The 27,581-nt window shown below is 40.6% G+C and overlaps 1 protein-coding gene across 3 annotated transcripts in view; it reads right to left on the bottom strand.

Moving 5' to 3' along the window:
* sema6e (sema domain, transmembrane domain (TM), and cytoplasmic domain, (semaphorin) 6E) overlaps positions 1-27,581 on the bottom strand; it is a 122,630-nt gene that overhangs the window by 46,564 nt on the left and 48,485 nt on the right. For all 3 annotated transcript variants that reach the window (XM_026370838.1, XM_026370840.1, XM_026370839.1), the window contains 4 exons: positions 25,318-25,450; positions 6,630-6,830; positions 2,692-2,806; positions 1,689-1,746 (listed from right to left, as the gene is read on the bottom strand). In XM_026370838.1, coding sequence (XP_026226623.1) covers positions 1,689-1,746; positions 2,692-2,806; positions 6,630-6,819 — 363 coding nt within the window. In that variant the 5' untranslated portion in view covers positions 6,820-6,830; positions 25,318-25,450. The remainder of the gene's footprint in view (positions 1-1,688; positions 1,747-2,691; positions 2,807-6,629; positions 6,831-25,317; positions 25,451-27,581) is intronic.

The raw sequence follows: 27,581 nt of genomic DNA, 5'->3' as shown, positions 1-27,581 counted from the left end.
ACAAAGAGGAAAAGTGACAACATTTGTGATGAAGAGAAGACATAAGAGAGATCCTAACCAAGTGCGGCTTCTTTTAAACACACGTTTTAATTTCTGTGTGTGGTAGTTGAGTGGTTTTAAAAAACACACGCTCCATCACCACAACGTCACATTTGAAGTCCTGTCATAACTCCGTCTGCACAAAATAATTTAATATACTGGATTTTCTGTTGCTATGGAATATTTCTATCAATACGCTTGGTTGTGACAGCTCAGTTATGATCATAACTTCTCCATCTTTTTCTGAGCAGCTTATGACACACATCTTGACATCCTGACAAGATTTTAAAGTGAGCACTTTTCCCTTGAGGTCCTTGTCTGAAACACCTCCGGGACAACTTTGTGAAGATCTGATGCGATTCAGTAGGAGTCAGCATAATGATAATAGATCCTGCCATGTCCATGCTCGATTTGGTTTACTAATAATTACATATAGTCGCCCAGGGCCTGAGGGGGGAATCAGTGAAGGGGAGAATGAGCAAAAAGAAGAGCTGGTTTAAAAATGAACCAGAGCGAAGAATAGATCTGTGATGAAGAGGATGCAACACTTTCTGGTGGTATGAGTCAGTCACACACCAATGATCCAGCTCACATTGATAACCGGAATAGCAGATCAGTAACGTGAGAGCAGAATATGGCCACAGTCTCTAATCATTTTCCACTCAGTCACTCTGGAGGTGACGGACATTTCATTGAATGGTTGAAAAAATGCATCTTATTATGACATATTCAATATCTAAGTTCTCACATAATATAGCTGAAAACATTTTAGCACCTTCTGCCACAGTGAAATCAATATTTTAGATGTCCTCTACGTCAAGTAGTAGCCTTATCTGAATGAATACATGTTTGGCACTAATCTAAATACAACCAAGCACAAGTCCAGGGCTCTGAGAGCTTTTATTTAAGTACAATGATGTTTGACAAATGAGATTCAGATAGGAGGGAGCCTGAGCATGGCACTTCAAAAGCCACAAGAGCACTGCTCCACTTGTATTGGATATATGTCTGAAGTGAGATTGCTTAACACTTGAATGAAAAGACAGGCAAAAGGGTGTAAAGGGAAATAATGAGATACAAACATAGGAGAATTTTCTGCAAAACCACACTGTGTAGTTCAGAAAAACAAGGACAGAATTGCCTTTTTGAGTAGAAAGAGCGCTGCACTCCTCAAAACAAGCACAGGTCTATTTGTACATGTGGCATATTATCCAGAGGCAGAACTCAGTGAGCTATGAAAAGCGTTTTATGGTCTTCTCATATCCTACATTTAATAACCACTGAATTAACTATTTGATGTTATTCACTGAAAAATGTAGAGTGAGAATGGGTAATTAAAAATCCGATTATTGGTATTGATTCTGAAGGATCCGAGGTATCAAACACTCCCTACTGTAAATGTCAGATTCTCAGAACAAGAATACACCAGGGATGAGAGTTTTAGCTTTGAGTTTAGACACTAAATGGCACGAACTAACTGCTGCACATTGGCTAATGTAATAAAATATAAATGAATACTGACATTGACAATGCTTCAGTTGTACTGTATGCTGAGCCCAGATACTAAAGTTTTACAGAGGTGACTCTTAATGGAAACAAGGTGAACAGTCATGAGCTTTTCACTCATGACTGTGGACAGACTTTCCTACCTGCTGTGGGATTATCTGCTCAGACGAAGCGGCAAGATTGATGGCAAACACATGGTCCCTGCAAGAGACGGAGATTCAAGACAACATTAGTGGGGCCATCTCCACATGCTTTCTGTTATCTTGGACATTTTTTGAATGCAAAGTCCCAGAAGTCTGTCTCTGTCTCGCTCAACAGGACTGATCAACCCTGTTCAACAGAAGGTGGAAGGTGGATTAACTGCCAAAGTTTATTTGCTTTTAAGCGTCAGAAAAAGTTTTTCAACACCAAAAAGTTTCCAACTGCTGATACAACCCATATGAATCACGTTGTGAAGAGAGGCCTGGACTTTGTTTTATGTAGCTGTGGGAAGTATTAAGCCCTTTTAGGTACATTCAGAATCTCCATACGTTTTTGGACTGAGTTGTTGGCAGTGGGAGAACTGCAGTTTGAGACAAAGCCAAAAGCTGTAGCACAATGTATTTTCCACATTGAAAATAAGCAGAGGAGGTTCAACCTCGTACTTTTTAGATGACCGACCTACAACATCTTGATCAAATGGGGAGAAACATGCAATTAGGCTGAGAAATGCACATAAATGCAGCCAAAGCTGCAAACATGAAAGCAGCTTCTTGTTGAGATGCTGTCACAGATACTTCAGACCTTAAAGGTCTGATCAGAAAAATAAAATGTATTTGTTTGTTTTACTTAAGAGTTTTCTGCATTTTACTCACTGTATTATTTTGCTTTTTATCACCGTGACTGTTGAGATCATGTTTTCTGTTCTGTTTATTTATTTATTTTTTTTCAGTTTTAGATTTGTCAGTTTTTCTTCCTCTTATCAATTACAAGATGTTCACTTGTTCGCCTCTGTCTCCTGTTTAATTTCAGGTATAAATAAAGAATATACACCAAAAATTGCTAAATATGAGGGCCTTTCTTCACTCCTAGTCAGATCTTGTCCACCAGTGAACAGGTTAAGCTTTGCTGCATTAGACCCGTTTGTTATTAAACTAACTAACTCACCGAGCAGCAACATAGAGCATGTGGTTGATCCTCAGCATCCTCTGGAAGTCCAGGCCCAGACGGATGGTGTCATTGTCTGACATGAGTCCCTGGAAGCTGGGGTAGAGGTAGGATGCTGTGTGGGTGACAGAGAAAAAACAAACCTTAATTCAATAAAAAATAAATCTATGTACAATGCAGGTCTTTGTAGTCATACGTCCGTGCTTTTCCAAACACTGCCTCTTTCACATGTGAGGAGGCAGTCGGACAACACTGGCTCAACATTCACCCACAACAAATCAACAATTTAGAAAAATCTCCGCAGTTTAAGAAACATTAACTGACGATTACAATTTGGCCTATTGTGCTGAAAACTGAGTGCAAACACTGTATGCTAATGTACTGTTGTGGAGGTGGATGAGCAGGGAGGAAAATAGCATCCAAACTTGCAAATTAGATGGTCATGTCATAGAAGTCAGTCTGATTTGAATAAATGGCTCCTGGTAAGCATTTCTTAACAGACACGTCTGGGGACTGTGCCAAGTGAGAACAAGGAAACAAATCAAAAGCATCTCAAAGGAAAGACGGTCTGTCTGGTCAACCCACATTTAAATAGCACTTGTCTGTGAGGTCACAAGAGTTCACTCAGTGTTGTCGTGAATGCTATTTAAATGGGTGTACCTGTCAAACTGCCCCGAAAAAATTATATTACAAATGATACTTAAGGTTAAAAAAGGCAAAAATAGAAACACTGTGTGTTACCAAAGACAGATTATGTATATGAATAAATGACCATGCATACATAAAAGATGTGCATACAAAGTGGAGCAAAGTATATAAGCAATATAATATCAACTCATCACACTACAGCAGATTTTCCTTTGTCTGCATTTTTCTGCCATCTTGCCTTCTCCCACTCAAAGAGACTCAGAAGGAGCAAATCTTAGTTTAAGCAACAGGAGACGGTATCTGTACATTAAATGACAGTTCGTCAGTGCTTGGACATGCCTTGCAAACGTCTTTAAAAATGTCTGCTCTAGGCAGAAATAAAATTAGTCTGCTCAATCCTGACAACAGGCTGTCTTCCACATCACAGAGACTTCCTCTGCAGTTTCCCCCATTTATTTATTTATTTTTTTTGTGAGGATTCAGCTCAAGGCCAAGGCGCTCTAGATCTGTGAAGTAATGTATTAAGTACCCTCCAGCCTCCCGTTTGACCTAGGTTGCTGCTGAATTAGCAATCCCCATTAGAGATTCGCCACAATCTGAAATGAGTCTCTCTACAGGGAGCTGTACGCTCCCCTAACCGCTCATCTTGAAGCGACTGTTTAAAGATTTAAACGCCTAATGTCTGGCTCAGTGCTGGACCTTGCTGTGATGTCTGGTGAAGAGACTCCCAGTGGCTCAAAGGCCCTCCCCACAATCATCCCCCTGGCAAGTAAGTATTTCTAATTACTTGTCAGTTTTCTAAAATACAAACATCCTTTAAAGTTTGAGGGGCAGCGGGAGAACTGCTCAGGGCAAAATCCAGGGGCAGGTGATGGCGCCTAGAGTTATTTCAACTTTCTGCCTCTGGAAGCAAACGCAACTCTGAGGGTTTAGGCTGCATTTAGAGAAACTGTCACTGTGTCAACATCCTGTCTTCATTCAATTATGACACTGACCCATCAGTGTGCATCCTAAACTAATGCTCTAATCATATAAGTAACGTCTTGCATTTACAGCTGCAGCGATTAATCTTCCAAAATATGAATCAGCTACTAGTTAATATAACAGATTCATTATTTAGAGTAAGACATTTATCAAGCCTAAATACCAAAAGATTTGATTTGATGGCTCCATCTCTTAGTAAAGAATTGCTGTTATATTTTGTCTTACATGATGCTATCTGTTGTTTTTGGACTGCTGATCAGAAGAAACAATTTAAAATTTAATTACCTTAGAATCCAGGAAACTACTTAAGAACTACTTCTCTTAAGCCTTATCATACAAAGAACATGGTTTCTTGCTGTTTTTATTCAGGATGCTTGGAAAGAAACGATCAGCGGGCAAAATCATTCCAGACGTTCCTAGAGACATCCTGAAAGAGCCATGCTGCAGCTAATAATTAATTATTTTGAATAGACTAGTAACTAGGTTGATTTGGGTTAGTGGGATTGGTAGTATCAGTGAAAATATCAAATGAAAGAATGCATGAGTAATATTGTGCAAACGTGTCATCAACACCCAAACTTCAGGTCTGGTGTGAAAAGCAGGAAACACATGCACACATGGTTAGAAAAATTCTAAATCTATCCTTCATTATATAGGTTCCACGTAAATATGACCTCAATCAGTAAAGTCTACTTTGAATTCAGCCCGACACAAAAAAGGCAGAATGATGAGGAGTCGTCTGCTCATTTCCCAAGAGAAGTAACAACTTGAGTATGATTTCATAGACTTCAGGCTGAGGAAGTACAACGATTCATAATGGACGTATTAGAGAGTTGTGAGAGACCTTGTGCTGCACTGTCACCTGCTGGAACCAGAGGTGACAAATTGCTCTCATTACACCTGGGACGAAGTTCCACATATAGCACTATTAGCGTAGCTATTTCTGCTAATGGTTGCGTTACTCTCTTCCAGATAGATCAATTACAGTGTATGGGCCATGGTCTCAGCCACCTCTTAAATCTATTATGGGCCATTACATTTAGCTGCCAGGGGCTCTTCTATAGACCTCCCAAGTGATTGGGTGGCAGTGATGGGTCCCTAGGGTGGTCTGATGAAGTAGTGTGTTGAGTGTGTCACAGATGTCAATGATCCTCCTCAGTCAAAATAATGTCTTATAGGTGCTGAACTCTTGAGAGAAGGTGGAGTCACATGTTGAGCTGGGTGATCAGTTGCCATTAGCCTTTTACCGACTGTGAATGTAAAATGGATTGTGATTATCCAGGTATAATAAAAACTGGCATGAGTTACTCATGTATTTCAAATTAGTAAAACACCATTTATTATTATTATTATTTATTTATGTCTTTTGTTAATATCTTCCCATTTTGTGGAACATATCAATATTTTAAAATTGTTTTATATTAGAAGTTCAGTTCTGCAGGTTCAGACCAAGCAAAAAAAAAAAAAAACTCAAGTGATCTATTGTTGCTCTTACTTCTTGTCCATGTCATGTTTACACCGACTTCTTACATACAAACAGGTGTCACCATGAAATCACACGGACTGACAAGTCCGTACAAACTTTTAGTGACAGTGAAAGTCACTATGTTGAATAAAGAAAAATAAAACTGATTTGACGACAGGCCTGTTGCAGAGAGAGAAAGCTTTCATAGCACTTTGAACAAACCAAACTACTAAGTGTAAATGCTGCACAGTTTGTTTCCAGTGAACAAAACAGGCCGGTTGGGGAAAAGCACCCAAAGTGACATCTTTACAGTACTGTGATATTGATTTGATCCACTTCACACATCTTTGAGTTCTTTGAGTTTGTTCTTTCTTCTTAAACTGAGATGAAAAAGTTTGTTGTGTGTTTGATCTTTAAGTAAGTTGGTTGCCACTAAAAGTGATTTAGATATAAAAATCTTTTAAAAAAATCTTTATATCTAAATTAAAAAACTGCTTAGTTTTATTTAGTAAAGTATAGTTTTTAAATCCATCTCTCATTTCTTCCAACTGCCTCTCAGCTTTAAAGTTGACCTGACTTGTTTTCACACGTTGCTGCATTTGCTTCCTGTGCAGAAACGGCCTTTTCCACATCAAGTCAAAGAAAAACACAACTAAAGGAAAAAGAATATTCTGACAGGTGAATAAACCTCTGTGCAAATTTACTTGCTGCAAACATGCCCTTAAACACATCCACCTCTCTAAGCCATGTTCCCCAGTGATGAGATAATACCTTAGTGACTCTACTTTTACATCCACTCCTGAAACACGGATCACCATGGCAACACAGATTTTGAACTTACATTCTCTGCCCACAACGCTGATTGGTTCAAGGTCTTGTGGGAATGGCGTGGCCCCTGAGGAAAGCTGAGGTAAGAAGGCGGCTAAGGTGAGAGCCAGGATGGCTGGCAGGACAGGTCGAGGCGAGCCGGGCATCAGCCTCATTTTGGCAGAAGATGAGACCTCACTAGAAACACATGGCCCACAGCACATTCACCTCCCACCTGAAAAGAGATAATATTACAGTATGTGGATTAGAGTGGTTAGCATATCTGAGCCTGTCAGTGTTGTAAAAAGCACACAGTGAATGCATACTGTTGACTTTCTGATCATGGTAGAAACTTCAACAGTTACGCAATCAGCTAACAGTTATAGCAGCAATGTTTAGAGGTGGCGTCTAAGTTCTTATTAACATGCAAGGCTTTAAGTCAATGCAGAGATGTGACTAAGTGTCTGCTGAACGGCAGTATTGCAAAGGTGCAGACACACACATTAAAAAGACGTAGATCGAGTCCGAGAGAACCAGTGGAGAAGCCAGGTCGCAGGGGCCCCAACTACGGGGACATGTGGTTGATTTACCTGCAGCCAATGTCTGTCACAGATGACTTAGCATAATAAAACCTTCACCTACACAGAGGAGACTAACGTGCCATCACATCACATCCCCATCAGCATTAATTACTACATTATTGAACATCTGTATGTGTATGTTTAACACAGCAAGTGTAAAACAATGGTAAGAAGGTTTTGAATTTGAATCCATAGATTAGTTGTACTGTAAGTATTATATATAAAAATCTCTCAGGAAATGATGGTTATGTGAACTGAAAGCTCGAAGCCCACTGCCTCCCGATTGTTCTCCAGACACACAGCTGACTATCTAGATCAATGTTGCTCAGTCCATCACGAGCTGGAAGAACAATTCACTTTGTCTTTTCTGACTCCATCTTCATCTGAGAAGAGCAAACTGTAATGTAACTGGACTATATTACCATGAATATGAAGTAATAATAGAATAATAACAATGGATGTAGAAAGAACTGTATCATTTGCATAATCCAGTAGCAACTTAGCAGACAGGACACTACAAATACTAGGTTTTCCAGCAGAAGAGACCAAATGTGTCTTACAATGATCTACCTCATCGAGAAACCAGTTTTAATACATTTGCTTAAAAAGGGTCTGGGAATGTCATCCTGAAATGGTTTAGATAAAAGTTGGAGTTGAGCGCCTGGCTGGGAATAATTAAAACTGTGCTGATACACAAAGCTGTAACTGTGTTCAAATGTTAATTTCCACATCTGTTTGATATCTGAGGGAAGAGACAGCGACAGATGGATGGCAGAGGGATTTGTCGAAACAAACTTTGATGACCTGCACTCACCGCCAACTTATTAAGGGCAACGTGTCCTCCAAAGGTTTCTTACAAACCCTCCCAAGTTTATGTATAGAGTCACTTGGCAGTGAGACTTGGGCCACACGGTTTTAAGTGGGAGCAGAAAATTAAGTCAACAGAGACATGAACTATCATTAATATTGATAATAGTCAGCTTCATTTAAATTCAGGGGAGAAAACTGCATTTAGCAATGAGGTCAAGTGATGATCACAACACCATAAATCGAAGGCAGTGGGCGGGTGTCTGCTCGTGTTTACTTTGTGAATTACAACTGCTTGTGAGGCCCGCTTAGACTATATAGGAGGACAATATACCTGATGGATTAGCCTCATATACCATGATTTGGATGTTTGTTTCTGCCAAGCGGGCCGGCCATTAGAACAAACAGATCATTGCTGTAGTAATATCGCTCCAAGAGACAAATCGATGAGAAAAATCCCTTAAAATGTCAAAAACCTTCAGGGTAGACTAAAGGACTGAAAGGAATTTGGTCATGTAAAAAGTTTAACTTACCAACAAAACTGATGTTAAAAAGAACACAAAGTCAGACAACCACACGAAAATACAACAACACCGGGATACGACATCCTAAAGGTATTCAACATTAGTGATGCATGTGAGTACAAGGGTTCGTGCAAGATCTGAAACTCGAGCCAATACCGTTAACACACACCGTGTAGATGACTTTATCACTATCATGAGCGGTTGTTGGACACATTTTTCCAGATTTCCCACATTAAAGTGAGTTCAGTTAAGCTATGAGGAACTGCACAATGACAAGTTGAGAGGAAGAGTTCTCCTGTACGCCATATCAAATTGGGATTAAAGAGTTGACTGCCACACCACTGCAACACTTAAAAACTAAGTCAGTAAACAGCACACAAAGCAGACACAGATGGAGGTAAACACCATTGGTGAGCAATACAATAAAATTGCTGCCAGTTGCTGTAGAACCAGTTAGCCTGAACGGTCATGGCCTGGAGCCATTTTCTAGAGGGGAACGAGTCAAAAGGAAGTTGAGTAACTAAGAATCGAGGTCTGTGATTATGTAAAAACAAATTACTGAGCACTCAGCCATATTCATATTCAGTCAACAGTGAAGAGAAATGCTGTGTCAGGATCTAATCCTTGAATCTACCTACAGTATCTACAAAGCCTATTCAGTTCACATGATCCTGAGCAATCTAAGCAGGGAGTGGACAGCTGACGAGCTTACAGCAGTCAAAGGGAAATGAGCCCCCGCTTAACCCATCCCATGTTTGCTCTGTGTGTTACAGGGCTTGAACACGATGGCTTGGAGCATTTTGGTTTTAATGATCTGAGCTTATCAAGCTATCTGAGAGACCTTGGCAGTTGTCTCTTTGGACAGGGATGTCTGGATGCTCAGGCACACTACTGATTATCTCACACTCTTTTTATTTAGACGTATCCACTGTTGAGTCTCATGATCTTTTACTGGGTTAATGCCCAAATGAGATTTAAACAATAAGAAAGTCTTACTCTTTATAGGTTTACATGGCTGAGGCCATAGAGTCATAAATTTATACATAAACTCTTGCAAGTCATGTTTTTATGTTCTATAGCCCCCACTTGGCTAGAGATAACAGTCCTATAAAAACTGACACTTAAAATCTAAATTTCTATTTTATCCTCAATCAAGTGCATTGCGCTGTGTGCACCTGTTGGCTCTTGGGACGTGTGTTTCCTGGAAACACCTGTTGCACACATCTCAGTAGCACAGCATTATGCTAATTCAGAAACAACCTCTCACATTCTGTGACCTCGCTAATCCACCTGCTTTGGAGGGACAGAACAGACTCTACCTATTCAGTATACCTCTGTGCACCTAGACGTTCCTGCGCCTCTCGGCTGTTGGCATTTTTATGTCTCACTGTCCTTCAGTCTGACATTTTTGTGGTACACACTGACCAGCATAATAAGTGAGAAGATCCGTGGTCTCCTTGATAATTTCAGACAAAATTAGCCATATTAGCCTCAGGTCTCAGCTGGCCATTGCAAAAAAAAAACAAAAAAAAACAAGGCCCTGGGTTCCAATGTAGCACCAGGATGATGGTGAAAATAATTCAGTATGAATGTAGACAGTAGTTTTATACAAACCCCCGTCACGAAAATAATTCTATAGAATACAATAGAAACAAAATCAGTGATAAGTTAATTTTCTTTAATTTAAAAAATAAATTCTGACAAAGGTTTTCAGTGACCATCTTCATTGTATTATTAAAATACAAGTAAATGTATAGTTTAATGGCTGCAACGCACTCTGAAACATTAGGACTAAGACATGTTTACCACTTACATTTACAGTTTACATTACATACATTGGTGTTACATCACTTCTGATCACACTTTTTTACTCGATGGTTCTGATTGTTGGATACAAGACTTCAGCTGCTCCACAGTTCATGGTTGCTGAGTCAGTGGTAGTAGTAGTACTCTCAAACTCATTTGGCTGTATTCATCATGGTAATATGCCAGAGATGTTTTTAACCTTTTTGGTCCTTGTATTTAAATATGTTTATGGAAACAGACATACTTTTACAGCACTGGCAAAACTAAATATTGTATGAATTCTGTTTAATCAAATGTTATTTTTCTATTAGGAAATAATAGGGTGTCAAGTTGTCTTGTTTTCCACTGGTATAAAGAAATCTGTCTGATGATTTTTTGTTGTTGTCAAAACAACCACATGGGAATTTTAATGTGACAGGAAGAAAAACAACACATGATATGAATGGTGCACAGTGAGACAAACATTTCATTGTTGAGGCCTGAGCCATATTGTCCCTCCTCAAACTCCTTTTGGAAGGTTCATCAGATCACCAATCTCATTGCAGTCCCATGACACGAATCACAACTCATCTGCACAGAGCTTTTTCCCCCTCTTAGCGCTCACATCCTTCTCAGACACAAACAGAGCTGACATTCAAACATAACAGATGATGTGAAAAATGTTTCTCAAGGGTTGTACATACAGTAGTTAGTGAATATTGACCCTGAGTAGTCACAAAACTATAAAATATCCGATAGGACCCTGCTGTATGTTTTCAGCAAGCTGTGTGTTTATCCTCTCAGACGGAAGAAACTTTGCTAATTAGAGTTCCAATGGCTAACCATATAGATACCTAGTTCCCAAGGCCTGCTGCCAATTTGTTGCAGCAAATTGGAATTGTGATCAAGGAACACTATTAAATAATTGAGAGAACAACCACTGCAGGACACTAGTTTTCAGATTATCGTTACATATGGTGTAAATTAGTCAATTCTAGCATAGTTACAAACAAGGTCCAATTAAGAACAGGAGAAAAGCACTAATATAAGATCACTACATATCAAGATCTTCTCTGTAGGTTCTTTTGATGATTCCTGCTACTTTCTTTATAGAAAAAAAACAAAAACTTTCAAAAAAAGAAAACATTACATCAAGCCACAATTGCAAACAGTGTGAGTGGCTTTATAGCATTATTCGCCCCTCTATTTTTATTCTTAAGTCAGATATCAGGGTTTAACATTTCCAGTATTAGGTGTCGCTGAGCAGGCAGATGCTCTGTATAAATGCTTGGCACAGCTGAGACATCTAAGCCGAGTGGTTGAATACAAACAATGAAGCTGGGCATTTTGGTGTACTTCAAAGGCCTTGCAGTGGGAAAGAAAAGAATGGTGTCAGTGGATCTTTGTGGCAACATTTTAAAAAGTCCATTAGCCTCCCTGGTCAGAAAGGAGTGATGGCTGGCTTCTTGCCATTTATCAAGGATAAAAGAATAAAAAAAAAATCTATTGTCCCTGTGGTCCTTTAGTTCTTGGATTAGTATGTCAACAGACTGGCCTCAGTATAATGTAGTCTCATTCTCTGAGTGTCTGCATTGTGCCATGGCAGGCAGAGGGCAAGATGGTATCCAGGATGAGATGTGTCTGTCAGGGGAGGTTGGGACCCTCCTTGCCATCAATGCCACTCAGGCTCTTCCCATGGGAATGCTGCTTTAACCTCAGTGCCCACAGAGTTCAGATAAGTGACGGGTTGTCCTGTCACAGAGGCCATTGATTGTCACCCCATGTCAGACTACTCTACTCTGTCCTCATCGAAGAATCCCCACAGATTAGAGCCTGGCTCATACTTAAGCTTCTGTGGCAGATCTTTAGAGGATTGATGTCACAGTAAAACCAAGCTGACAGCAAGCACCAACAAAAGTTCCGGAAACTATTCCAATATTGTACTGATGTGACGTACACATCAGTTGTGAGAGCAATGATACAAATATTGGAGTCTCACTCAACATCCAGTATTGAATAAGAGTAGAAATTGTTGTCCAACTGCTCTATGCATGGATATCACTCTCAGTGAAAAGTAACACTGCCGGTAGTCGGGCCTACTCTCAGGACATCTTTCTTCAGACAGCGAGTTGGCCAGACTTCACACAGAGGGATCTATGCACGACTCAGACAGTGAGACGATTCTCTGATCGATCTGCAAAACCGCTGCAGGCATCATCCATCGTCTTCATGTCTACTTGCAGTGGACAGAAAAAAAAAAAAATACCCAGAGGACTATCAGTGGAAGGAGGATCGGGCTTGCACCAGTGCAATCTTCTTCATTTGTCTGTCTTCTGTTAATTATTTAAATTCATCTTCAGATATACCTAAAATTCCCTGACCGTTCTCTGCTCCTTGTCAATCAGGATCCACCTTCAATCTTCTCTGGTACTGATGGAATTTTCAAGTCTTTCCTTGGGGTCATCTAATCAAACAGGTCAGTTTAAAATATTCTGGGAGGCATTTGTGCTAACCCATCTCCCTTTCTCCTCTTCATACATAAAAGCGAACGTTAACTACCCCCTTCTCCTCTCAATCTCTCCGTCATCAATAATTCAGAATGTTATTGAGAAACAGTACCTGAACCCTGTATTGACAGAAATCCAAGCACCGTCATTCCCTCAAGGGCGTCATAATTGGATACCCCCCGAGGCTACTGATGTGAAATGCAGAGCAAGAGGGAAAGCAGACTGAGCATTGTTGTTGTCTGTATTTTGCGTGTTTCCATTTTTACCTTTCTTCTTCAGAGAGCCAACAACCAAAGTCAGACAATGTATTAACTTGAGGACAATCCCTTGGGGAGGTTTAGAGGTGGGTGAGAAAAGTGTTACTACTAAAAGGAATCACTGAATTAAAGCAAACTGCATCATTTGATTCATTCAACACAGACATTTTCAGAAAAACTGTGTATTAAAATTGAAATCACAAACAGAGGGTTTGACGGTCTGAGGACAGACGGTATTATATGCTGTACAGATGGTGAAGCCCCTTGAGGCCAATTTGAAATTTGTGATATTGGACGCTATAAATAAAATTTCATGTGATAATCCTATGACATGCATTACTGGGACATGAAATGAAAGACAGTGGCCAAACATTCTGTGGCATCATAAATCATCACTAAGGAAATTTACAATGCAATAAATAATATGCTATGAACAGGTATGGGTAACCTAACAGTTCGGTCGATCAGTATCTCCTCTATAAACTGATTAATCTGTATATGCATTGGGAAAATGCAAAATCTCTCCTTTTATGCTGTACACTGTCATCTGCTCTTATGCAAAACCAATGGAGAAAAATGGCTGGTTAAACCAACAAAAGAGCAGATATAATCTCCTGTCCCAAAATGCTTCACACACTATTGTGCAGCCTAAGCCTGTCATGATTCACACAAAACTGCTGACCATCTACAAGGGCACGAAGAGAGGCACAGGCTAGTTGGATGCAGCAGCTTTTCAACAGAACAGGTGGGTGAATTTACACTAATGAATTACTCACTTATACTTACTAATGTTATGAGAAGTAACATAAAAATGGTAGTAATGTGAAGCAGGTGAATATGTTTGTGGGCCTTCTTAAACCCCCCAAAGGTTTAGAAATAAAACTGGGAAGGGAAGAGGACTGGACTGGAGTAAGTGGTTGGCCTGTTTGTGAATACTCCTGCACATCTACATGCATGTATAGTTAGCAATATATTTAATTCTTTGATTAGACTTAACTATAGACAGTGCTTACTAGAGGCTTGCCAAGCACAGACTCTGCTGTCAACACAGTAAACAGTATGCATTCAAAAGAAATTCTGGGAAACAAGAAGAAAATCTCACGTCAGCAGAGCCGTGCCAATATGACAACGAAAATACAACTGCTTGTACAGTAAACATGTCTAAATGGCAGCATGCGTCACTGACCTGACAACTACAGTAACTTTGAGCTGTTTGCTGGAGGATTATCTTGATTCTGATGCCATTTTCTATGCCACACTTTGATTGATAAAATAAAAACTTTCCATTACATTTACCTGGTTTGACAAAACTGTATCCAAGCCAGAATCATGCACAGTCGACATTAACAACAAATGGAGAAATGGAGTGGAGAGTCTCATTTTGCTCTTGTGAAGCATGCTTCAGCTGAGGACCACCACTTTGAGGACTTCACGGTGGCTTTGTGTCCGTTAACACAGTGGCGGACAAAATGTGAGTGAGACTTCTCTATTAACACAGAGGCTCTTTGATCTCCATCTCCCCTGTGGTACCAATTAGCTTGCTGCACCGTTTGCATTTTAAACTCATTGCACTTCCTATTTTGAAAGACATCCTGCATGAATTATCAATCTACCGGAACTTTTATTCCCTCTCGACGATAAGTGAATCATGAGTGGCATCTCTCTACAGTTTGGTTTATTCAAATCAGGGAACTCTACAAGTGCTGAAGGGACATCAAATATCTAGTTTCCTGCACAAATCACTGCTGTCTTCACTCGGTGTGAAAATCTTTCATTTGACTATGATGAAATGGGATGGCCTCCTGCTTTTTTATGCTAGCCTTGACAAAAGAAGAGGTTGAATTTTTTGGTATGCCAAAACCGAGCTTTCTACTCAAAAGATAAAACACAGGAAGAAAGTGTAGTTGTGAATTGATCAAAGGAAGATAAATAGCTGTGAAGATTCTTCCACTGACTTTATCCCTTTTTAGCAGAGGCAATCACGCAGCCGTCACCCGGAAGATCCATCCCTGTCACATTACCCCAACAAGATTATAAGGAGAAAGAAGGGGGGGAAGAAAGCTACCAAAAGAATGTGTAACAGAAGTACATTTGGTGAATTTCATTTGAACAAGTACAAAAGCAGCGAGCCTTGCTTTTATAAATGAATGATTTTTGCAATCTGAGTGGTCGATGCTGATGAAGGGAAATATAAATCAAGGGTAAGAGTGAGGCTTCTCGGCAAGAGTGCCTCACAGAGATAATGGCATCATCATGCCTGTGTGGTTCGCTGTTCCTGGGAAGATTAAACACTTTATCATTGTCTTTGGGACAAACAGTGTCTGTACATAGAGCACGCATCCAATTATTAGATGCCTTTTCTGCTCTAAGCCGACATCCACACGTCAGCTTCATCACACGCCAGAAGCTTTAGGAGGAGAAATGAGAAGAGACAGAAGTCTTATCAGGACAGTGCTACCTTTCAGGGCAGTAGCCCACGGTGGCAGCTGACCTCACTTTTATTACTGCCGTCTCTCACTGATGATATCATCTAAACACATACTGCAAGACCTAGAAGCTTTCAAGCTCAGTTTATCTCATTTTATGGCTCTAACAACTCTGTCTCTTCTAAGATAAGTCAATGGCCATGGGCAATCATACACCAAGGAGCAGCGTGGCTCCTCTCACCTCATCAAAGGCTACACTGCGTCATGAAACATGGGAGGAAGACGCTAGGAGCTGGGGCATGAAACAGAGGAATGCATCATGAACAGTGACAGTGGGAAAGACAGTAAATCTAAACGAGGAAGAAGAGGAAGAAGAAGAGCGTAATGACAGTGTCTCACAGCTCACTAGTCTGGAATCAGCCATACAATCAATCCCACCACCCAGTGTCAGACTGGCAGGTCCTGCTTTAACATCACTCAGCTTCCCAGGCAACACCACGTTATCAGTGCTGCTCAAGTCATCAAATGAGACAAATATGATGTTCATGAGATGCAGAAGTTTGAAACTTGGATTTAATGAACTATTTCACCTATTTTAGATGATGCTGCTTTACTGACAACATGATGGTATGCATTGTATTTAGCCATGTTGTGAACTGTATAGATTTTGTGGTTTAAGATTGTCTACTTTGCTCTGCTAGGCTAAATGTCATTTGAGATGCAGCTAAGCCTAAGCAACAAAGCCTAGTAGGATTTGTCCCATACTAAAGTCACTGAACACATTAAGTTAACAATGGTTGAGGACCAAATGTACCATCGCGTTAATGATTCTACCTGCCTCTTTTTTCCAAATGATTTAGCAACAGAAAACCAGCAGAGGCCAACTGATAAATAACTTACAGTTGGTTTAATATTTCTGCACAACTAAATTAGCTGTAATGCATAAATATCAAATTAATAATTTAAAAGAATATATGCATTTAAATAATATTGTTGGTTCATGTGAAGCAAATATTCACTTGACATTTCATGACTTTTAATGAAGTTACACTTTTCATCTGATCTGAAATGGCATCAAATGATTAAATGATTATTTTCATTGTTATGCTCACATATACATATTTGTCTTATATCTGTAGTTGATGGATTTGAGTTACAGAAATAATCCCAGCTCCAGTAAACTACTGTTATATTAACCATCCAAAATAGACCTGACGACCAATAATTAGGCCGAGCCTCCAGTCTGACAGATCTAATTGCACTCATTCACAGAGGCGGCATCAGAGGCATCAATCACTGTTGTTCTGTTCTTCTGACAACACGGTGCCTTTACCATCTCAGCAGCACTGAAGTGTTTCTACATCAGAGACTTGGCTGTTTGCTTCTAAGGTGTCTGAGTCGTGTGTTAAAGCAGCCTGGATCTGAGCTAAGATAATATAGCCTTTCCAGCACTTAAGGAGGATAAGCTTGTATGTCTGTCTAAACCCCAACAGTCATTAGAGACGACAGGGCCTGCTTAGGACCATCTAATAAGGGCTCAAATCATCCTTCCTGCTTCCCAACAACGATCAGTGTAACTGACACTGAGGATTACACAGGAATTGTGTTTAGTATGTAATTAGTTCATTGACACGAGTAAATAAATTGCACAAAATGGTAACTCAAAATTTTCCTATGAATCACTGAATATAAGCAATATGTTACTTATCAATATGCAGATGTCTGGCACTTTTTAAATATTCTCAAATTTTGTAATTTGCAAAACTCCATAGAGCAGCGTGTAGTATTCATTTGTCGACTTACTCACCACTGTCGAACAGAATTGTTCAACTCGTCTCCGTTTTGGTTTTTGGACAAACACGAAGAGAATAAAAAAAGGTTTACAACACATCAGCTCACACTGAGTGGGAAACTAAACATAAGAAACCATACAGAAAGAAAACAAAGGGTCCCTGCAGCAGACGTACCACAAACTCTGACCAAGCTTTGACCAAGCAGTTATAATAACAGCAAAGTGAGGGGACAAACGGGGCCATCTATAATGGTGCTACATACTGGTGTGAGTGCGCTGTTGAGCCCGGATGATAGTGTCATTAAGCGTGAGTGCATGATAAATGCACTGTGCTTGTCGAATTTGAGGTTCTCATTAGTCTGTGTTCAGGAGGAGACCTGGGGCCATTACTCTTGTGGCTTACTTGACAAGAGGCTGAATGTGTCTGTGTATAAGAGAAAGAAAGTGTGTGCTTCTACTGGGATGTTTCTTACAGGTATTTAGGATGACGTATTACGATTGGTGACAGCCACAGTGAAAGATCTTTGGACTCAACAGCTAGTGGTGCTGATTGCATGACGCAGCAATCTCAATAGCATCTCATATGGTGTTTCTAAGTGGGAATTGACAATTTCACATTTGATATTTAAAATTAATAAGTATTCTATACTGGTTCTTTTGGTGCACGTCTCATTTCTACCAACTGCATACAGGGCTGAATCATTTGGAACCGATTCTCGTTCTGATTTTTTTTTTCTGACGTCAATTCTATTCTGGTTTTAAAATTATCATCAGTATTAGTTTAAAAACTCAAGACAATGACAAAAAACTTTCCTCCATCACAATTAAAATCTTAATTTCTAACAACCGTAGCTGAACTGACACCCACACCACAACAATCTCTTCAGCCTCTGTGCCAAGTTTATGCACAGTTGGCCATTATTTATGTATAGTTGCTGTTGCTGCCAAGAGGTTTGTGACAGAAAGCCACTTCAGGAAAAACAAAGACGCGTGCTGTGTCATATAAGCACTGGGAAAACGTACTGTATTTATGAGCAGCCTGTGCCTCTGACTGACGCAGTGAAGCTCAGTATCTTTGATTGTGTGATAGCAAAAGGAAGCGTGCACCCAGAAAACCTACTCCTTAATCTGCTCTTCCTATCAAAGAGTAGGTCACGTCAAATTTTAAAAACCGCTCCTTTCAGCTGCTGGATGAAGGAGAGGTAGCCTCCAACCCCGCCTGTTCAGCCTGTTCGGCCTGCCGAGGCTGCGTTAGTGACTGTAACAGTCGTCTGGCCCAATCAATACTTGGAGACAAGCATCTGCCCGGTCTCCTGTTACTGTACCTCTGTCCTCATGGCCTTCTCAGACTGTTCTGCAGACAACCATGTGGTCATATCAGTGGCAGGGCTTATCACCGAACAACACAGGAAATGTGATTCCACGTAGGGCAGCCGCTGACACTTTAATTTGACACTGGTGATAGGGTTTGTCAAACTATTCCTGGAGTTCATCAGCCACCTGGCCTTATTTGCTCACTCTGCAGATGACTTTTTCAGCCCTCTTGAGAAATCCTCCACCACACTGACCTTCATGCTCAATCGCTGCATATTTTTCATTATGTGTGAGGCTCTGTGGAGCGGGTGCCGTGCTGTTCTTCAATCCAATGTGCTGGGTACTGATGAACCTGAGAGCTATGAAAATGTATCTTCTGTCGGTAATTGGCACAAATCACTTGCCTCAGAGAAGAAAAGCAATGGCATTGTTGAGAACGTTGTAAAAACCGAGCAAGAAGACGACACATTAAAAACTCAAAAGCCAAACTGAGGAGACAGTCTTTTACCCAAGTTGACTGATAGTTTGGAGAATCAGGAAATGAACAGAAAGGTAAATAGAGAGATGTGTACCCCGACTGGCTGTTCTATGAGGTGTTCTAGGGGGAACCCTCTGGGATATGTAAAGGACTCCTACGACTTAGGTGCCAAAGAAATTTGCACAAACTCAATTATATTCAGAAGGAAAGCAAAGGAATATATTTGCGTAATGTCTGAGAGTCTGGTCACATAATTACAATACATTTCTCCACCATATTTGCTACAGCGCCCAGATTGGTTAGGTTTACTGTATTTGTTTTTAATTTGAGACATTTACCAACAGCAACATTTTAAATTCTGCATTTTGAGTTAGAAGCAGTCTGATCTTAAACATGACAAATATGTTAATGTTTTTACATCTTCCTGCTGTAGTGTATATACTGGCAAATAGCACTTGGAAAAGAAAATGCTGATGTTAATGATATTAAACAGACTGAAACTTTACTATAATGTACCAATCAGAAGCAAGAGAGCAGTAAAAAGTACTATGAACTAAACATGAGGAGGAGTATTTCCAATATGAAATTTTAATGTTTGTTTATGAAAGTCTTCTAACACACCCATTAACACTTCCTTCAGTTGTACATGCTAAATTGTGTGAAGCTCTTTGTTACGCTGATTTCTTTTTTTTTTTTTTTTTACATTTGTGGCCTGTGGCCTGGCTGCAACCCAGAATCAAAACAAAAAAGTGGTTTAAAGGGAACCACAGAGCAGATCCACACTTTCCAGAAACAAAGGGAGCGTTACAACTTGCTTTACAGTCACGCCTGGGCACAATGAAAGACGGCTCATCTTGACATCTTGTGCTGGCATATTTGTAACTGTAATAAAACTGTCACCCCCGGGGGAATTTGGTGCTGTGTAAAGCACATCCTGACTCTTAAATATGAATCTTTATTCCACAATCAGACTGAAGTGTTCAAGGCTCAAAACTGACCGAATTCCTCCATTTAAGAGCCAGTTAAACTAATCTGTCATTCAACTGTGCTACACTATAACACAATCAAACTCAAAAGGGCTGGTATTCACAAATGAGCCATTTCTCCAGAAGAGGAATGAGGCAGATTCACTTTAATCTCTGTGATTTCATTTCCCTTGCTTGTGTCTCAGTGATTTGGTACTGCAGATGTCTTCTCACTGTGCTTAAGCCCTTCGGCCATATGCCACTGCTGCCCGGGCCATGACACAAGCGGTTCTTAATCAGTCTTCTCAATGATGGAGCACATTCTGTCATTAAAAACACAAGCCTTTGAGGCTTGCTCTCGCCTCTCGCCTCCAAATCTTTTGGCTTCAGCCAGGCCTGAGAGCCTTATATCTTTCACTGCCTTGCAAAGAAATTGAAGTTTGGTTCATAACGGTGTGGATTTTTGATCCATCTTAGCTGGCTGGTTCCCAGCACTGTCACAATGTTTAGCCTGTTCAGATATTATTTTGGCACAAAAAAGAGGGTGGGGAATCACCATTTCACTTTGGCAAGTATGTCCAGCCAGACAGTGTCAAGCTGAGAAGTGCAAACAACTAAAAGCTGAAAACCAGAGACTCTATTCGATCTCAAACAGCTATTATGAACCACGGCCAACTGTCTAAATAGATCAATTTTAATGTGCGCATGAGTTATCTGAAGGGTAAAACTGACAGAACGTTAATGGGTAAATATATTAACTTTATTATAATTAAATTAATTTGGGTTTTGCCCTCAAAATAAACATTATTCAATAGAGTAGAATATTACCATAAATTAAACCTAATTTTCAACCAACTCTGAAAGACGATTCGCTGTTTTGTGACCTTTATGTGTTGTTCAAAACACAAATATATTAAATTGTGAACCCTTTGCTCATTTGAACTGTAATTATAAACAGTCTGGAGTTGAGCTTTAGAGGACGTCTTGACTTTCACCTTAACTTTAAGTGATCCCACCCTCATTATCTAAATTTACTAAACCTGAGCACAGGGATCAAGTTATTACTCAGGATAAAATGATGCAGGTAAACGTAAAACACATCCACACAGAGTGTTGTTCCTTACACAGATGTTTAGGTTAAGTGCTGTGCAGCCACGTGTCCTGACATTGTAGAAGTCATGTTATAAACCTAAAAGATTTCTTTCCCCATTACAAGGAGATGATTTAAACTCTGCTCCACATTTGTTTTTGCACTTCATATTCTGGGAGCTTTTTGTTTCTCCACAAATATGGCAAATGTGACCACCAGTCAGGTTTGTGGGGAGTAAGGTCTGCAGATTGTTTGTGCTGACAGTGAAAGAGCTGTTATCACAAACGAAGGGCTGTTTTTCTCCGCACAGCTTGCTGTCTGTGCTCGAGCATCGACACGCAAATGCATCTGTGTGCATTCTCTAGCAAACTGGCTCTTCTCCAGCTTTTCCGAGTGTCTAATAGTGTGTGGACATCTCATAAAGAACTGCATGCTGTGAGGTTTGTCCTTTTTCTTTTTTGCTAAGCTGGCCAGTTCAACTCTCCCCGAGATGTTGCATCACTGGAGCTGCCCCATGTGAGGATAATTAGCTCATGTTAAACTTGAACATCAGCAAAAAGTTTCTTTAAAGTCAAAATATTAGTCTGAGAGGCACGTTTCACTGTGGACACTGGACTAAAGCTCATCAGATCACTGGTGAACACCAGCTTGAATGGTAATCAGAGAATGTATTTCTTTTCTTTGCTTGAGAAATCCTCAACGTGCATCAACCATTTGAGAACTATGCTCTTTTGTTTTCTCAGTTTTCATCATCTACCTTTTGTGTTTTCTCTGGTGGCCTGAGATGCTGAAGGAGCATCACAACTCCCACTCAGATGACTCTGCAGATGCCTGTTAGGAAGGCAGGGAATACATCACATCTGCTGATCGATATCTCTGCTTAAGGCTTGCAGGATCTCAGAATATTAAGCAACCGTGGGAAAGTTATCCTGTCACGTTGCAGGTGAGGGGAGCTAAAGCCAGCAATTATCCCATCCTCCCACCCAAAGACCAAATGCAGGTTTTAAATGAAAAGAGAATCTGATCTGTTAACAAACCCCCCTCATTTGAAATTCATTGTATTTTGTACGGTCAACTCAATTTAGAGCCTTGTTGTGACTTGCAGATTGGTTTTCTCCTTTTTAACTCTAGAAAAGAGATGGTGATAAGTTAGGAACGTTAGCAGAGGCAGCAGGCACAAACTGAGACATTTCATTAAATGTCTTGTGTTTGCAAATCAAACCTTTGAAACTTAAACCATTTCTGAATTTGTGAGAACAGAACATGAATTACCTATATTAAAATACAAGTCCTGCCACTTATTAGTAACGGCAGCTAGCTAATTATGGGCCAGCTGCAAGAAGAGAGTGACTGGTAAACAATCAACTATTCTTCCACTTTAGTAAACAATAGGAGGAAATAAGAGGTCAAACTAAAGTCAAACTAGCATCAAAGAATGTTCCTTAAATGAGTTTCATCTCTGTTACCCATTATATCAAGAGTATTTTTATTATAAATGTTTAAAAATCTCACTAAAATATATAAATATCTAGATCCTCCGGCAAAGCTGGTGCTGTCCTTGAGCCGTTCTGTGAAGATGGTAAACTTTAATCTAAGCTGCATCAAGACAAATCTCTGCTAACTCACATTTATCAACATAACCTATGATGGTTTCTGCAAAAGGGTCAAAAGATCCAAGATTAACAAGTAAAGTGATTTTTCACCTTCTGCGATAGTTAAGATACCGCTCCCCGCTGCTACCATAATGTTCCCATTTAATCTAAGACAGGTTTGGGGTATTTTTAAAACCTACCCAATGCAGCTGTAAAGAAAATCTGATTGGGGGAAGATTTCCGCATCCCTGAGACACAGTCTAATGAACAATGCCAGTCCTGTCAGACAAACTGTGATCTTACCAGGAGTCATGTTGCAATGAAAAACACCCATGGGGATTTTAGTCAAGCTGTACCAAAGCCTCATGGGTAAACATCGTTAAGACAGCAGCACTGTAAATAGAACAGCCTGCTGACATGTACAGTACATCAGTGACGGTATGTGTCTCTGTAGTAGGCTGTGTGTTGTGGCTCCATGAGTCCCACCAGCCTACCATTAGTCTGAGCTCTGTCTCTCTGTCAAAATCCCTCTGCGTCCCCTCGCCTCTCCGAGTGGAGCCAAGCAGAGAGCCTCTGACAGTTAGCGAACGCCTCTGCTGCACACATCATTGATACTAATGGGGACGGAAGGCTGGTGTAGGGTGGCATGTGTGTCAGAAATTGCTGGGGTGTGTGGGTGAGTGGGTGTGTGCACATGGGGTAACTGAAGTCAGGATTACACAAGCGGAGCATGTGTGGCTGCTCTGCGGCACGGAGATCAATTCATGTCGCTGCAGCAAATGGCATGACAACCAGTCTCCTCCCCATCACCATCTGCCTCCTCTGTGCCAATTTGTCACAGTACATTCAAGTGTGGCCGTGCCCTCATTTAACATTGAACAAGAGCACAACTCGGGGAAGAACATGAAGAAGAAAAGGGAAGAAGGAGAAAAAAGGGCACAGACAAAGACTGCAGCCCTGGGGGCGAGAAGTGAGAGAGGTCACCTGGAGTTTATCACAGGGTAAAGACAAGAAATATACACAGGAGGTGTCCTGGTGACCGAGTTGGCTCACGTTCAAACCACATGCATGTGACACCCTGTGTCAAATCCAAACCACGACCTCGTGTCACATCTACACTGTCTGCCAATCTTTTTTCTCCGGGCTTTTTGAAGGATGGAAAGAAGTGACAGAAAAACTTAACTTAAAAAAAAATAATTAAAAAACAAAACAGCAAAAACTAACAGACAGCTGCATTCTCAGTGTGGTACACGCATGGAGGAATGTGTCCTTAATTTGATTACTGAAAAGACAGGTGCTCAAACTATGTTACTACAGAGAGGTGGTGGGGGGTAGAGTAGTGTTACTAACATTAAGTTGTTATCAATCACATCCAGCTAATTAGCAAGTTGTGCAAACTGAGATAAAGATTTGCCAAGAACTTTTCAGTTTGGTCCACAAAGAGGTTTTTTCTTTTTCTGTGTAAAGCATGTGGGCCACGAACAAATGTTCATGCATCCAAACTATGCATCAAACTATGCTTCGCTTATAGTGGGAAGGACACAGCTCTTACATTGTTAAGTGAGTGGGTGACAAGATATGAAAGCAATGCCACTCAGTCTCTTTCTGCCTCCGTCTCTCTCGCTCACACTCTTGGCACGATAATACCTCTATTCAACTCAGTGGTCTGATCATGTTTCACGCCTGTGCACACGCACTGATTGATGTTCTGTCTCATTTCACCCCCTTTGATACGTCTTTGTGTCATCAATAATGACAGGCAGAAAATGGCTGTCCGCATCAGGGCCTTCATGCCACCACGGTGTCGGTGGTCCAGTTAAACACTTCATTCCTGTATACTCGACCTAAATGTATTGTTTTGCTGCTGACAGCAAAAAGCAATGCGGGAGTGGTGGAATTCTATTTATTTAACTGAAGCACAGTATTGCACAATGTCCCATGTCACACATATATGCATGGCCAGCCAAAAGAGGGATCACAGCACAATAACGCCAAAGGGGGATGAATAAAGACGCAGCCCAACGTGAGCATTCCAACTGTCAGATCGCTGCAAACATGGGCTCGTGCAAGCAAAGCTTGTGCTAGTCCTGGAAAAACAATGTGTTTTTTACTTGTTTATTTGTAAAGCTGGGTGTGTGAAGCACAGATGTGATTGAAAGCTCTCAAGAGTCTTTTTGCCATTTTGGAAAAACACTTCAAAAGCACAACCTGCACTGGCTTATACAATCAGGTAGTATTTGCGGAAGGCTATTAACTGGCAGACGGTTTTCTCGCCATTACTGTGGCCAATCTGAGCCTCGCGGGGTACGCACTTCAAATTACAGGACACAAATATGACCATTATTTCCTACATTCATTTAATAACCTATGGTGTTGTGTGGAAAGGCTGTGATTCAATGTGTATCTATCATTAGAAAATGAGGAGAAATGTTGGACCTTGACACTAAAAGCTGTACTAAATACATTAAAAACACACACGCTAAAAATTGCACAAAATTAATTTAACGTCACCACATATGAGTTTAATATGAGTTTAAAGAGCTTTTATAATGGATTCATTCTGTGCTGTTTGCTGTTGTGTATATTAAAGTGTTAACAACTTACAGACAGGTGTCTGCCAGTCTCTCCCTCTGATTGTAGGCTGGATGTTGATGGCTGGGTTTGAAGATGCAGGGGTTGGTGGGGGGTTAGGGGTTGAAACCCCCGTTTGTTTTGTAACAATCACTCCTTAAACTTCCTGTGAGAGAAAAACAAACAAAAAACAAACAACAATATGAGATCTGCACCAGAAGAGAAACAACCGCAGTGCAAACACACTTCTATAAAACCTAAGGGGTTTGTCTCTTTTGCTTAAATGAGGCCACTGACCCGAGATCCACCGTGGAGAAGGGCTCTATGTCATCTTAGTGTAAGCTCTTCAGTCACTCTGCTGTCATAACATCACAGCTCACAGAGCGGCCGTGAACGGAGCCACATGTGTTGGGTTGTGTTGAGTTATTGATGATAAGAAAAGGACCTCAAAGCCTCATTGTCCTACAACACTGTACGATGATGCTTGAATCACTCGTTTCCCTCTTTCCTATTTTTTCCACTTTGTCTGAAACATTATGTGGACACTGTGGTGAAATACAGACAAACATGATACTGAAACATCTACACATTCAAGACCAATATAGACAAGCCAGTTCTTGATAATTCAGTTCCCACATCCAAACCTCCACCCACACTCTGTGTCTATATACAGTACTGAGTGTGAGCTACTGTATCTTACAGTAGACAAATGCACCATGTGGTTTAACATGCCTACGCTTATGGTAAACTGTGTGGTTATCTAAAACTTGTTTTCATAACAATATGGAGGAAACATTTTGCAGAGCAGCAGCACAGATCTCAGGATGTGTGTTGAACAGCACACGATGTGTTCAGGTACAGTAAACCTGTTAACCTGCCTTAGTTGTGCCAATGTCACCAATTTAACAGCGTCTTGTCAGATTTGTGAGTAGTTTATCATTCATCATATTTGCTGGAGGTTTTCTTTACTTTGAAACTTGCAGTTATCTGAAGTTCATGGGGGACAATGGGATTCAAAGCAACAATGCTCCGTCTTTAGTTACTACTACTGTCGTTCTTTATGCAACCTCTCACAGAACACAATCACACTGCAAACGATTCATAACAGATGAACTTCCTGAAAATCCATTTTTGCAAGTTCAGCACCCAAACACAGACACAGTGATGACTAATGGCAACTCATCCATGGAATTCCTGTAACCAAGCTTAGCTCCTAACAGGCACACATACAGTAAACCAACACCTACAGAGCGTTTGAATGAACATGGGGGAGTGAAGCTTGTGGCCAACTCCTGTCATCCTTAGACATGGGTGAAGCATGTCCTGCACACTGACTCAGTCGTACAGCAGATGAGCTGCACTGCACCGCCTTCCCCAACCCCTGATGAATGAGGCAGCTGGCTACAGCTGCTGTGAGCTCACTGCCGACTACTATCATGGAATAACAAAGCCACCGAAGGCCTGTAAATACCAACAAACACAGCCTTCTGCAAATTAAGCAGAGTGTGGCTAGAGCGTTGGCACTTTGGTTTATGGTGAATTAACCTGTTTGGTGTAAAATCAGGGGCAGAGAATGTGGAGCTGGTTAGGTGAAAGCTTGTGGCTACTGCACCAAATCACACCAGACCTTAGTCACAGGAAGTGGCCTGGAGGAGTAAAGAGAGTGATGTCACCCCTGAAAAAGTATTTAAAATGACTGGGCTACATTACACACAACCTCTAACCACATACTCCCACCTTCCCACACACTGGGGTCAGGCCACAGATGTTTTTCTTATGAACAATCATCATCAGCACCACTGATAGGCCTTAGAGATGTAGTTAAAATCAATATCACAAGATTACAGATTTATAGACAAAAATAAATGGAAAAGGTATCAAATGTGATTAAGTTAAAAAAATTAATTGAATGGTTCAATTCTTCCAGGTCAAACAAAACAAGTCAAACCAAAAGCTGAATTGAAAGATCTGTCAGAACTGTGTGTGCATACAGATAATCAGATCACAATTAGATTTCAGCCATGTGCTCAAAAGCAACATGCAGACTGAATAAAACAAACAGGATTAACAGCTGTCGGCACAGAGGTTAGAAAACTGAGGGTCAAGAGTTTCATTAAAAGACACAGAACAGCCTTGTGTCTGTGTGAATGTGCCAGCTAACAGCAGCCCGTGAGCGAAAAGGTTTTGTTTTTTGTTCTGTTTCTTTTCCTCCAGACTGAACAGAGTAGGTTCCAGTATTGATTTTAGTGAGATCAGCTGGTGGGATTGTTATCAGGCTCTGTAACTTCAGCTGCTGG

Source organism: Anabas testudineus, chromosome 16 (assembly GCF_900324465.2).
Source record: "Anabas testudineus chromosome 16, fAnaTes1.2, whole genome shotgun sequence".
NCBI lineage: Eukaryota > Metazoa > Chordata > Actinopteri > Anabantiformes > Anabantidae > Anabas > Anabas testudineus.
This window is presented reverse-complemented; position numbering and strand designations above follow the sequence as displayed.